Source organism: Gymnoscopelus braueri (assembly GCF_963280865.1).
Source record: "Gymnoscopelus braueri genome assembly, chromosome: 5".
NCBI lineage: Eukaryota > Metazoa > Chordata > Actinopteri > Myctophiformes > Myctophidae > Gymnoscopelus > Gymnoscopelus braueri.
This window is the reverse complement of record NC_137606.1, coordinates 45,105,784-45,119,229: the sequence shown is the minus strand read 5'-3', so window position 1 is coordinate 45,119,229 and position 13,446 is coordinate 45,105,784. Positions and strand designations below refer to the sequence as shown.

General features: G+C 42.9%; 1 protein-coding gene across 3 annotated transcripts in view; it reads left to right on the top strand.

The window, feature by feature from the left end:
* Positions 1–13,446, top strand: part of arap1 (ArfGAP with RhoGAP domain, ankyrin repeat and PH domain 1) — a 113,920-nt gene that overhangs the window by 65,574 nt on the left and 34,900 nt on the right. For all 3 annotated transcript variants that reach the window (XM_080429607.1, XM_080429608.1, XM_080429606.1), the window contains exons 14-16: positions 9,075–9,249; positions 11,957–12,091; positions 12,606–12,741. In XM_080429607.1, the coding sequence (XP_080285733.1) occupies positions 9,075–9,249; positions 11,957–12,091; positions 12,606–12,741 (446 nt within the window). The remainder of the gene's footprint in view (positions 1–9,074; positions 9,250–11,956; positions 12,092–12,605; positions 12,742–13,446) is intronic.

The following is a 13,446-nucleotide window of genomic DNA, read 5'->3' as shown; positions in this document are numbered from 1 at the left end:
TACCTGTCAGTCTGGTAGATCAAGAATTCCTATACTCACGGATACGAGAGGCTGAAATGAGAGTCGGTTGAGGTCATTCAGGCATCCAGTAAGGATGCACCCAGGTCCCAGGGCGCCTACCCCGCGATGTTTTCCATGCACACCCAGTTCCAAAGAGGCTGTGGGGCTGACCGAGGACCATGTGGGGAGATGATATCTCCACGCTAGCTTGGGATCACCTTGGGATCCCCCAGTCAGAGCTGGCTGATGTGGCCAGGGAAAGGAAAGTGTTGGATTTTCTGCAGGCTCTGTGGCCCCGAAAATTGATGGATGAATGAAAACCACATCAGACACACGTGTGTGTGTGTGTGTGTGTGTGTGTGTGTGTGTGTGTGTGTGTGTGTGTGTGTGTGTGTGTGTGTGTGTGTGTGTGTGTGTGTGTGTGTGTGTGTGTGTGTGTGTGTGTGTGTGTGTGTGTGTGTGTGCGCGCGCGCGAAAATCCAGAAAACAAAAGATGTTAGTGTCCATCTTTTACACATACAGACCATGAATAGCGATGCATGCCAGGCCTCCATCTTGTAACTAGTAAGTACAGGCCTGTCAATCAGAATAATCTTTATTGTCACATCACATGTTTACAGGTGTAAAATCCCCCTCAAAGTCACCGACCCAGTGTCCTTTCTAAATCTGTGCTCTCCGTAGTCGACAAAGGAGCCCCATATCTTGTTACAAATCTTCTTTTCTTTTAAAGGAATAGCTAATCCTTTTCCATAGATAAGCACTACTAGGACAACTCCTTGGTCTGTTTACAGTTTTCCATGACAATGCTATCATTTGTTTTGCCTGTAGGGAACCTTTTGTGATGCATTTTTTTGTGAAAACAACCGTAGAATCTATGGAATGTCTTCAAGAAAAAAAGCCACAAAGGTCATGCAAGGTGCGTTTTGTGCCACAAAGTATGCAAACATGTGCCATGCTTTGCTGGCACATTGCCCAAACCGACATGCACAGGAAGTGCCTTGTCGTATGACAGCATATATACGTACAGCCTTTTGATTGACGTGTGTGTGTGTGTGTGTGTGTGTGTGTGTGTGTGTGTGTGCACACACGCGAGTGTGAGACGATAAAAGAAGGTGAAAGGGCTGAGTGGAGCGATATTATATTGAGTCTTGAGTGACATGCTGTCGATGGTGTGTGTATGTGTGGATGGGTAGGTGTCGAGTGTAATTCATGGGCTGCTGTCATGGTATCATGATGGGTACACTTGCAAAGTCCAGACTGTTAATTTAACTCTGAGAGTGTAAACAAAATGGACCGGCATTTAAATTCCACTCAGGACGAGTCAGACATGGGTCATTGTCAAGTTGACCTGTTTTTTATTGTATTGAATACTTCAGTAGTCAGAAATGTAAACAGCATGTGGTACAGTCAGATATTAAGGCTAAAAGATAACACAAAAGTCCTGGGGACTTGTTTCCATTGTGGTCCTAACTATTCAATTCATCAACATAGCATACAATATTAATGCAATAATACATGTCATCAACAAATACAAACACTATGTACAAAAGAGATGGGAAAATTACATTTACCTCCCCTTGTGGTCTCCTGATGCTTGACCCACTTTTTTCCCTCTACACCATATCTCTTCAGCAATAATATTTGAGTCTAATGTGACCCCCAGCATATGGATGCTGGGGTTCAATTGGTTAAGTGATTGTTTGGTGTGGTGTGTGTGTTTGCGTGCGATTGCGTGTCATTGCATGTTACTGGTGTTTTTCTTAAAGAGTGCTGGGCAGGCGTGGCAGAGCAGTTAAGTCTTTATGAGTCTGTTTTCGTGGACACTTTTGGTTTTGGAATATTGGCTTCAGCTCGGCCGGGTTCCACTGGTTCATAACATCTGCGTTTCTCATCCCTTCATCCATCTCTCTCTCTCTCGCTCTACTGTTCTCTCTACACTTCTCCATCCATAGGACTCTCCTCACAGCTATATGTCAAGGTCTCAGTAAAGACTGGTTTATGTTTTGTTGTGTCTGTCTGTCTGTCTGTCTGTCTGTCTGTCTGTCTGTCTGTCTGTCTGTCTGTCTCTTTCAATCTATCCACATTTTTATTTTTCCTCTCTCTGTCCCTCTTTCGTTTCTCTCTTTTCCCCACTGCCCCCTCTCTATCCCTCCCTTTTTCTTTCTTTTTCCTCTCCCTCTCTCTCTCTCTCTGTCTCTGTCTTTGCCGAATCTTTTCAGATCTGCTCATGATGATGTCAAGATGAACCACATGTTCATTTGTGGTCATTTATTTCATTTGTTGTGCGTGCGCGCGTGCATGTGTGTGTGTGTGTGTTTGGGGAGGGGTTTGACAGACACTAATCAGCCTCTGATTGCAGTGTGTGACTGGTAGACTTTCATCTCCTCTCCTCTATCTGTCTTCCTTCTCATTCTTGTTTTTTTCCTTTCTTTTATTCATCCTCCCATTCTCAAATCTGGAGCTGCAGGGGCCAGACTGAAGGTTGTGTTTTCAGACACACCCAGATTAAATCTCTCTCTCTCGCTCTCTCGCTCTCTCTCTCTCTAGGGACATTGAGTAAGAACCTTTTTATTCCTCTGTGTGTGTGTGTGTGTGTGTGTGTGTGTGTGACTTCCATTCTCATAAGCAGCAGATGTTTGAGGGCGGGAAGTCTTGAAATACTTAATGCGGCTTCTTTCCTCATCATGCAACATCATGTCCTTATTGGTTCCTTTTATGGACAAATGGCTTGTCAGTGGATTTACTCCAAAATTCAAGCTTACCACTGTTTTACACTATACTGTATAGACCTTGACCAGACATGCACACCGCACATGCGCCACACACGCACCACACACGCACACACTAAATGGTCTGCACCAGACCATTTAGTCTCTGTGGGTTTTGTCTGTGTGGATATCTGCAGCATTTTTTATCTCTGTTGTCTGTGTGCGTGCGCCCGTGTGTATATACGCACGCGCACGTGTGTGTGGTCCCAGTTCTGAGTTAGTGAAATAGAGCAGTTCTGTGTGTGTGTGTGTGTGTGTGTGTGTGCGCACGCGAGCGCGTGTGTGAGTGAGTCAGTCAGTGTGACAGAGATCTATGGAATTTCCCAATCTGATCCAAATGAGCTGTTGGTTTAAAGAAAAAACAGATGCTGTGCATGATCTTCTGTATGTGAGGAGAGACCCCGCATCCATGTGTGTGGTTGTGTGTGTGTGACTTGGAATGTGTGTTTGCGTGTGTTTGAGGCAAGCTCCTCAGCTGTAAAAACAGTGCCTCTTCCTTCTCCCCATCACTCCATCTCTGCTGTTCTTTTCCCAGCTCTCTCTCTCTCTGTCTCTCCCCCTTTCTCTGTCTCTCCTTCTCTCTCAGCCTGGTTAACAGCATTGACCTACAATACCTTTGTCCCCTCATGTCTCAGTTGCAATGCCCACTAAAGCCAGATTTATGCTTAGTTGCTCACCAGTGTCGCACACCCAAAATGTGGCTATTTTCGCTGCGCGACACAGTGCACAGCCACGTATAAATCAGACATTAAACTTGACATTCAGACGGTGACACCATTGTGGTTAGTGTGGTGGTTTTCCTAAACGTGGGGTGGAGGCGGACATTAGTTCCAGATGGACTGTAAGCCAAGGCGAGTCTTCAGTACACGTAATGCCTGATTTATACTTGGCTGCGTGCTGTATCACGTATCGAAAATAGCAGATCTACAAACTCGTACAAGCTAGTAGATCTGCTATTTTCGGTGCCCTACACCACCACACAGCTAAGAATAAATCGTGCATAAGGGACTACTGGAAGAGAAGCATTTCTATGCTATGTAACTTTAACCTGCAGGCTAACGTTAACCCATTCAATCCGCGAACACATCTGTGTCATTTTAGATTTATTTGGCTATTCAAAAAAAGCAGACATGATATTATAGCAACATAAATTTTTTTTTTTACTGTTAGGATTTAGAAGACATTTGTAGAATCCCCTGAAGATTTGAGTTAAAAATGTTCGCTCGAAAACCTTTTATCTGCAAAGATTTGCACAAATGTTCATGATAAAAATAAATAAATAGCAGATCTACAAGCTTGTATATCTACTATTTTTGAATAGCCCAAAGTATAAAACAATGGTTATAGCTAAAAATCTAAAATGACACAGTAGGCTATGCGTTCCCGGATTGAATGGGTTAATAGATACTCTCATTTTATGGGTCTCCAGTGGCATTCAAATCAGCAAGAAACTAAATAATGTGGATGAGAGCATGCAGTGAAATTAAGTGAAACCATCAAATTCCCTAACATAGCTCTGTGTTTTACACTGGATGCTACACTTTACAGTAGGGCTGCCATCGCCTAAGGGCCCCCACAGGTTAAGAATAGTGACTAGTAATCGACATTCTTAGTCGATTACTAGTCAAAGGAATCTGTTGATTAATCGATGATTAGGCATTGTTGGACTCTAGTTCAGCATACATGCCGACTCTCCTGCATAATAATTCCTTTTTCCTTTTAACAGGTCGTTCATGAAAGTCCTTGCGGTCTTGTTTCCAATGAGAACCTGTGAGCAATTGGGGTTAAGAGTCTTGCTCAGGGACAAATTTCATATCATCGGCGCATATGCTGGGATAGCCTGGAATCGAACCTGGGGCAACCAGGGCCTCTGGTTCCCTAGGCGGGCTCACTAACCACTCAGCTATGGCCGCCCCTAATAATCCTCAAGGAGACTCCTTTTATTTGACCATTCCTCCTTGACGACTCCTTGACGGCCATTTTTCCTTTCCTTGGGTTTTTGATATGCAAATCGCCATGGCAGTATTTGATTGGAAGGTGTGAGTGGTGTCTCTGTCTCTCGCTCTCACTCTCTCTCTCTCTCTCTCTCTGTCTCTCTCGCCATGCCACTTTGATTATGGCTTTATCGCTTCATGTATATTATGTCTGGATAAACTCCACACCCACATATACTGTACACATACACTCCATGTTTCTGAGTGATAAATTGTAATTGAATGCAATTATATAGAGACTTAAGTAATTAGTGGTTATTATTAAAGATGAGTCTTTTATTCATCAAATCAATTTCTCTAGGCCGTATACTTTTAGCTTTGTAATGGATCCTATGTTAGTAAAGCCTGATAAAAGTATCAAACTACCTAAATCCACCAGAATTTCTGGAAACTACAACTACTCTGTTAAAAAAAAAATCCGGGGGGGGGGGGGAGACCAGACCCCCCGCTTGGAGGTGTGGTCAGTGTCGTCCCGCCCCCCCCCCCAGGTATGCCAGTTCAGTGGTTCCCAAACGCCTCGAGGCGTTGTGAGCTTGTAGATCTGCTATTTTCACAATATTTATTTGTGGAACCGAGTCAAACTAAATATAATGCCTACAATTCCAAGTAGGGGTGTGCCGATATATCGTCCCGCGATATATCGCGATACGTTTTCGTGACGATATGTATCGTTTTGAGAAAAAAAAAATATCGTTTTCAAAAAAAAAAAAAAACTTTTTTTTTTTTTTTTTTTTTTACAATAATAATAATCAGGCATGCAAACAGCCCCGAGGTGAAAAGGGTGACAACATGTTTTTTTTTCGGGTCAGGTATCACACTATTGCCCTATTTTGATTCAAAACGGCTATTGTAGCTGAAAAGCTACAAGTTCGCATATCTGAATAATGCAAAAACAGAATTATTTGTTTGCATTTGCTTTTTTTCTCCCCCATATATTTTTCATAATAAAAAAAGTGCGTATCGTATCGTATCGAAGTTGTGAGCCAAATATCGTATCGTATCGTTTGGTGAAATTAGTGTATCGGCACACCCCTAATTCCAAGTGCTTGTCAGGGTGGCGGGTCCCTAGCCTGGCATTGCCAGACTGATGACGTGGATTCACTCACCCGTTCATTGTGGCGGAAGGGGTGAGTGAATCCATGTCATCAGTCTGGCAATGCCAGGCTAGGGGGGTCCCCAAATATTATTATTTTGGGGGATCGTGGCCTGAAAGGTTTGGGAACCCTTGCTCTAGTTTAGTGGTTTTCAACCCTTTTCATATCAATTATTTATTGGGCATTTGAGCCACAGACCACCATTTGAGATTTAGCCTCTCAAACCCAAGACTTAGAATATTTTGTTATCGTTGGATACGATTTTGTCCACAATTCCATGCTGTATTGATGTTGGTACCATTGGAGAGATAACGTTGATCAAAATAACAATTCTTTAACCCATTAAGACCTGAGGTTTTTTTGAAAGTTTTGAAATTTTGAAACATTTTGAAAAAAAAAAAATCTAAAACATTTTCTTTCAACAATTTTTTTTCAAGATTTTTTTCAAAAATAGCAGATCTACAAGCTCATAGCGCGGCACTCGGTGCCGCGCTATGAGCTTGTATATCTGCTATTTTTGAATAGCCAAAGACATCTAAAGTGACACAGATGCGTTCCAGGTATCAATGGGTTAATTAAGTAATGCAGATGTTAAACAATAATTTGACTCTTTGAGAGCGTAAAATGACTCTTACGGGTCCATTTGGTTTCATTTTACGCTTACGAGTTAAAGACTTTTAACTCGTTTAACGCTTACGGGGTTAAAGATCCATTTGGTTAGCAACTCAACATCATTTAGCTGGGGACCACCTGGAAACCCCCTCGTGGACCACTGGTGGTCCCCGGACCACTGGTTGAGAACCACTGCTCTAGTTGACTCAGTCAGAATACAGTGCCGTGCCGTTCACAGAGCTGCAGGGGGAGGCGTGATGAGACGGCTCACATAACAGCAGCTTTTGAAAAGTGTCATGGTGTAGTGTCCTGGTGTAGTGTCCTGGTGGTCACGCGGATGTGAATGTTTGGATTGTGTCTTCTTCAGCGTCTGCTTCCTTCCAGCTGAAAAGCTCTGACTGTGCATCACATGCTGTGAGGGAGCCCAGCAGGATGCTGCAGCGTTGACACTTTGTTATCAGCAAGGGATTTTTTACATCGTTGCTGTCGGGCAGAAACCTCTTATCTCCATATTTTTACTTTTTGTTTTTTTGTGAATTAACGCCATACTTGACCATACTACAGCGTCACACAAAAGCATCAAAAGTAGCAGATCCACAAGCTCGAAATGCGGCTTGTAGATCTGCTACTTTTGAAAAGATCTTAATTACACCAAAATTGTTCATGTGAAGCAGTTTGTTTATGCTTATTTATTGAAATGATAAAGATCTCTATTGTCATTTTGCGCTCTCGGTCTCAGACGGTGTAAGCAATCCCCTCTGGCCAGGCACATAGCTACGCTGTGTGCACACGCACACACACACACACACACACACACACACACACACACACACACACACACACACACACACACACACACACACACACACACACACACACACACACACACACATACACAGATTCTTCATGGCTAGTGAGTAAAGGAGACAGTCAGCAAATGTACAGTACTGTACAGTCACCAGAAAGTCTCGCGAAACGCCCACATTCTGACATGTAGATATAGGACTTGGGATGGTGTCCCAGTCAAAAATGTAAAAATTGCACAGCCGATCTACAAGCTGACAATATGGCGCAATTGTAAGCTTGTAGATTGTCTATTTCCACAATTTTTTGAAAATATTTGAAAATGTACGAACAATTTTCGACATAGAAACAATTATGAAAATTATGACAATTATGCAAATTAATTGTGATTATCTCAAATAGTCGCGATTATGTAATAATTATGACAGGCCGACTATCATCATCTTCCATCTATCTCTCTCTCCCTCCCCTCGCCTCTCTCATTCTCACTGTCCATGCCTCCCTCCGTCACAACCAGATCTCCATTCCTCTTTGTCCTCTGCGCCTTCGTTTGCTGCCTCCTCTCTTTGTGTTTCCAGACTCTCTTTCTCCGTTTCTATAGCAGTACCCACTAGAGAGGTGCATGTAAAAGTCAGGGAAACTGGAGGAAAACTATTTCTAAAGCAGCACCCACTAGAGAGGTGCATGAAAAAGTCAGGGGAAACTGGAGGAAAACTATTTCAGCAACTACTTGCAGTAGCTACTGTAGAACATCCCGTTCTCTAGGGTGCTGGCTATCAGCCAGACCTTGACATTTTTTCCACGTTAATCTGTGAGCAGGTAGCATTCTGAAATTGTGTGGGCATGTTTGGGGGACTGTATTTATTACTGTGTGAGTGCGTTGTGCGTGTGTGTGTGTGAGTGAGTGTGTATTTAATATTTGTATTGTTAAATCTTATATACACAATAATATAATGTTTTGGTTTTGCAACATTCTAGCAACAATAACCTTTTTTTTAAATAATAATAGTAAGTAGAAGGTGAAGAAATAGCAAAATATGTACTGTACGTTCTTTATAGCAGTACTTGAAGGTGTGCATGGTTCCTACTTCTAAATAGTATCCATATGTGCATGCTGTACAGTATGGGTGTATACATATCTATTTACATGTGAATAGGATATGTGTGTATGTCCATATTATGTAAGCATAATGTTTGCGTGTGCAGTCTTATTATGCAGGGTGCAAGTATGTGTGGTATGTGTTGATGTTGAAATAGGTAGGTGTGATTACTGTAGTCTATGTGCATGAATGAATAGTTGAGTTACGCACAGGTGCAGTATTTACAGTGTATGTCTAGTAGGGCATTCACGAATAGTGATTTTTAGCATTCGAATTATTCAACCTATAAGTATTCGAATATATTAATATTTGATTATTAAAAAAGGAATGCGAGTTGATGTCACACCAGAGCTCACAGCTGCGTGTCTGCTGTAGAAAAGACACTGAAAAAAAAAATCTTTTTTTTAATAGAATATTCGACTTTGATTACAGTGGTCGAATAGTGGTTTTGATAGTCGAATATTCGAATATTCGATTATTCTGTTAATGCCCTAATGTCTACTCTAGACCAATTCAGTCCTTGTTTGTTTGTTTATTTTTACCTTGTGATACTCTCTCACCCTCTCTGGCTCTTTACAGGCATGATGAATGTGGATGTTCCCAACTACGATCAATAAATCATTGACACCCATTAGCAGAGGGCGCCACACTGACTTTTGTGACTCTTAACGTGAACCCTGGTTGTGTCTCTCTTCCCTCTAGGCGTTGTGCATCAACGTACAGTGCAGTGATGTGCTGGAGACATTGAGCCTGGTCTTCTGCGGCGCCGATGTGAACTGCTCTACGGACGTGGCCGACTGCCCCTCCCCCCTGTCCCTGGCCCACGCCCACTCCCAGCCGCTGCAGGCCGAGTTCCTCAGCCTCAACCTCAACACAGGTACCGCAGTGCAAACCCCCAACACAGGTACCACAGTGCAAACCCCCAACACAGGTACCACAGTGCAAACCCCCAACACAGGTACCACAGTGCAAACCCTCAACACAGGTACCACAGTGCAAACCCCCAACACAGGTACCACAGTGCAAACCCCCAACACAGGTACCACAGTGCAAACCCCCAACACAGGTACCACAGTGCAAACCCCCAACACAGGTACCGCAGTGCAAACCCCCAACACAGGTACCACAGTGCAAACCCCCAACACAGGTACCACAGTGCAAACCCCCAACACAGGTACCACAGTGCAAACCCCCAACACAGGTACCACAGTGCAAACCCCCCAACACAGGTACCACAGTGCAAACCCCCAACACAGGTACCACAGTGCAAACCCCCAACACAGGTACCACAGTGCAAACCCCCAACACAGGTACCACAGTGCAAACCCCCAACACAGGTACCACAGTGCAAACCCTCCATTTTAACACTCTGAGCCACTTGCGATGATGCGATGCGGTAGTTCCCAACCAACCACCACTTGTATCCGGCACTCCTGGTCCTGGATCGCTGTCACCATCAGGGTCTTGAGCTCAGCTGCAGTGTTGCTAGCTCCGCTTAAAGGAGCTACACCATGAATTTAAAAAAAATATTTGATATTTAATATCATATGGTGTATGTCCCTCAAACCTTTTTCAAAAGGTTTGAGCCTAAATCATAACTCAGATATACTCATCCCAAGTCAATTGTCTCTGGCTTATACAGCACTTTCAGCTGCAATACCAAAACGTCCTCTTGGGCAGGGGGGGGCTACTGAGCAATTCTGTCTGTTAATAAAAAATATATATAAAAAAAAAAAAAAAAAAAGGAAAAATTCTGCATAAAAAGAAGCATCTAAGAAAAATACAAAATCGAAAAAAAGACACTTTGAACATTTTTGAACAATTCCACCAAGTGTTTGAGGTGCCTGTTTCACCCACTTCCGGGGGGCGGAGCCAAAATCCGAGCCCGAGGTATTTGTTCGTAGACCCCCACTTAGGGGGGGTATAAAAAGTTTAACATTGGGTTTGCCATCAATAATGTTTGTGACATCATAAACATTTCCATTCTGAGATCGCCTGTTCAGACACGCCCATTCTGGAAATCCCTGAAATGAGAAGGAATGACTGAATTAAAAAGAACAACATTTTTTTGGGTACAAGAGACACTGGGGACCCCAAAAAATACAAAAAAACAAGACAAAAGTGATTTTCATGGTGTAGACCCTTTAACCACTTAAACACTATACTTTGTTGACTAGTGTCCCCCAGGGCTCTACATGGCCCCCCTCCTTTTTCTCCCTCTACACAAAATCTCTCCGATCTACAAGCTTGTAGATCTGCTATTTTCGCCAAATGTGCCCTTATTATGACATACCCTGAAGGGTAGGGTAGGGTAGTTAAGCCACTTTTACACAGAGATCACGCAATATTGGTGCGACGAGGAGCAGCCATTAATGCCGGCTTTGTCTTTGTACACAGAAGCAAACAGAGCTGCATTAAAATCCTCTCCTGTGTGTGCTTATACATTGCATGCTGGCGTTGCAGAATCACAGGCATTACAGTATTACACAACGGCATCAGCATTTGACAGCAGTTGTTGGTAGATGATATCGTTGCTGTCGGGCAGAAACCATATTTTAACTTTTTGTGTTTTTCGTAAATTAACAACCTACTTGATCATACTACAGCGTCACACTGACTAAAGCATCAAAAGTAGCAGATCTACAAGCTAGAAACGTGTCGCTTTGCGCCGCGTTTTGAGCTTGTAGATCTGCTACTTTTGAATTTGAATCCTGAAAAGTAACAGTTTTGGACATAATGAGACGATATACAGTACATTAAGAACTACAGTGTGAGTGTATTCTCTCTCTCTCTCTCTCCTCTCTCTCTCTCTCTCTCTCTCTCTCTCTCTCTCTCTCTCTCTCTCTCTCTCTCTCTCTCTCTCTCTCTCTCTCTCTCTCTCTCTCTCTCTCTCTCTCTCTCTCTCTCTCTCTCTCTCTCTCTCTCTCTCTCTCTCTCTCTCTCTCTCTCTCTCTCTCTCTCTCTCTCTCTTCTCTCTTATATATGCACGCCCACATAATTTGACATGATAGTTGTTGGTAGACTTGATAGCCTACATTCACAACGACAGCCTATGCAGTTTGCAAAATACCTACTCAAAGATGCATTTAGACAGGCCTATTCATCTAGGGTAACTGATTAAAATCTGTTGAAGACCTGTAAGGAGATAGGTTGCCCAATAAAGTTGTCACTGTCATATCTCTGTGACAGCTGTAAACGGATGATAATCACATTTCCCAGCATTGTTGTTGTGCTACTGCTTGTGTGGTAACACACACACAGAAAATATTTACCTCCTTGTGTGTGACTTACCGCTAAAATGTTTGGACTGTTTACTGTTTATCTCGGAGGCTTCCACGCCCCAGGGTTTTGTCTTGACTCAACGGCAACCGCTAGCATAGTGTAGCGACTGTTTACTTCCCATGGTGTTTTTTCTTAGCTGATTGGGTTGGGTAGAGAGGCCGCCTTGGAAACAGAAGCTCCCAGGTTCGATTCCCAGCAATGTGTCGAGGTGTCCCAGACCAAGACACTCCTAACTGAAAACTGAATCTCCCCTGCAGGATCAAATGGGTCTAATTAATTATTATTATTATTATTTCTTGCAGAGCTGCCGCGGTCAGAAGTGGGCGGGCTCATGGAGGCGGTTCCTTATAAACCCACGCCCTCCGTCTGCCACAATGGTTTCCTGTTCAAGACTGGCTCCATGATCAGAGCCATCACCGAACGCAAAGGCCAAGAGGGTAGGGTGAACACACACACAGAAACACACACAGAAACAAACACACACACACACACACACACGGACACGGACACACACACTCTCTCACACACACGCAGATGAAAACACAAATACACACATGAATACAGGCATACATATGCTTCTTTTACCTACTACATTATTGAGCGGGGAAATATATATCGATATTGTGATGAGACAAGATATTGTCTGACATTTTGGATAGCATAATAATATTGTAATATGGCTTAAGAGTTGTCCTTTCCTGGTTTTAATCACTTAAGCCCAATTCTTTACTTTTTCAAAGATAGTGAAAACATTTTCACTATTTTCAGGGGGGGGAAACGTTGCATTATCGTCGATATTGAGGCATTTTGTCAAAAATATTGTGATATTTGAATTTGTCCACATCGCCCAGCTCTACTACATTACTACTACTATTACTACTATACATTAGCAGCATGTCTGCTTTCAGCATCATTGTCATTTAAACCTGCTACCTGTGTCAATGTGTGCAGAGTTCAGTCGGCGCTGGTGCACGCTGAACGACGGCTGCTTCAGCTACTATGAGAGTGACAAGAACTCCACGCCCAACGGATCTCTGAAGGCTGCAGAGATAGTCTGTTTGTCTGTCCACGCTCCCAAGAAACATGGGTACACAACACCACACTTTACTTGAACCCTAGCATCCCCGATTGTGGGGCAGGGGGGGGGGGGGGATTTGCCTGAAATAGCTGATGCGTTGTCAGCAGGGCTGTCACGATTATAAAAATGTACTTGATGATTAAATTGACTGATTCATTAACGATTTAATTGTGTTTCTGTCATTGAACATTGGAACATTACGAATAACAATTAAATTTCTGTTTGGCTTTTAGGCTTCGTAAACAAAAGGTGCGCAGTGACAAATAACATGCATAATTTAATAACTTTATACTAAAAACAATAGTGGAAATAGCCGATCTACAAGCTCAAAACGTGTTACGATGTGACAAGTTTTGAGCTTCCACTATTTTTTTTAATGTTTGGAAATACAAATTTTTCAGCATGGAAATGATTATGACGATTATGCAAAAAATGAAGTGGTTGGCAGTGACAGAGACTATTCAGCCATGACAGGGGAATTTGCATAATGACTAAATTGGTGAGAGAGAGAGAAAAAATAAACTGTATGAATCAATATCCAAGAAACATGGCTACATTTTGTATGCACACAGCAAACTGTGTGTAGTCACTTTTGGGTGGAGTGAATAGAGCACCGAAGTCCTGACGTCACTCGTTCATCCCCAGGTTTGCGGAAGTAATTTCTCTATGGAGAATAACATTGGGTCATCTTAGAATCGTCTCATATAAGAATTG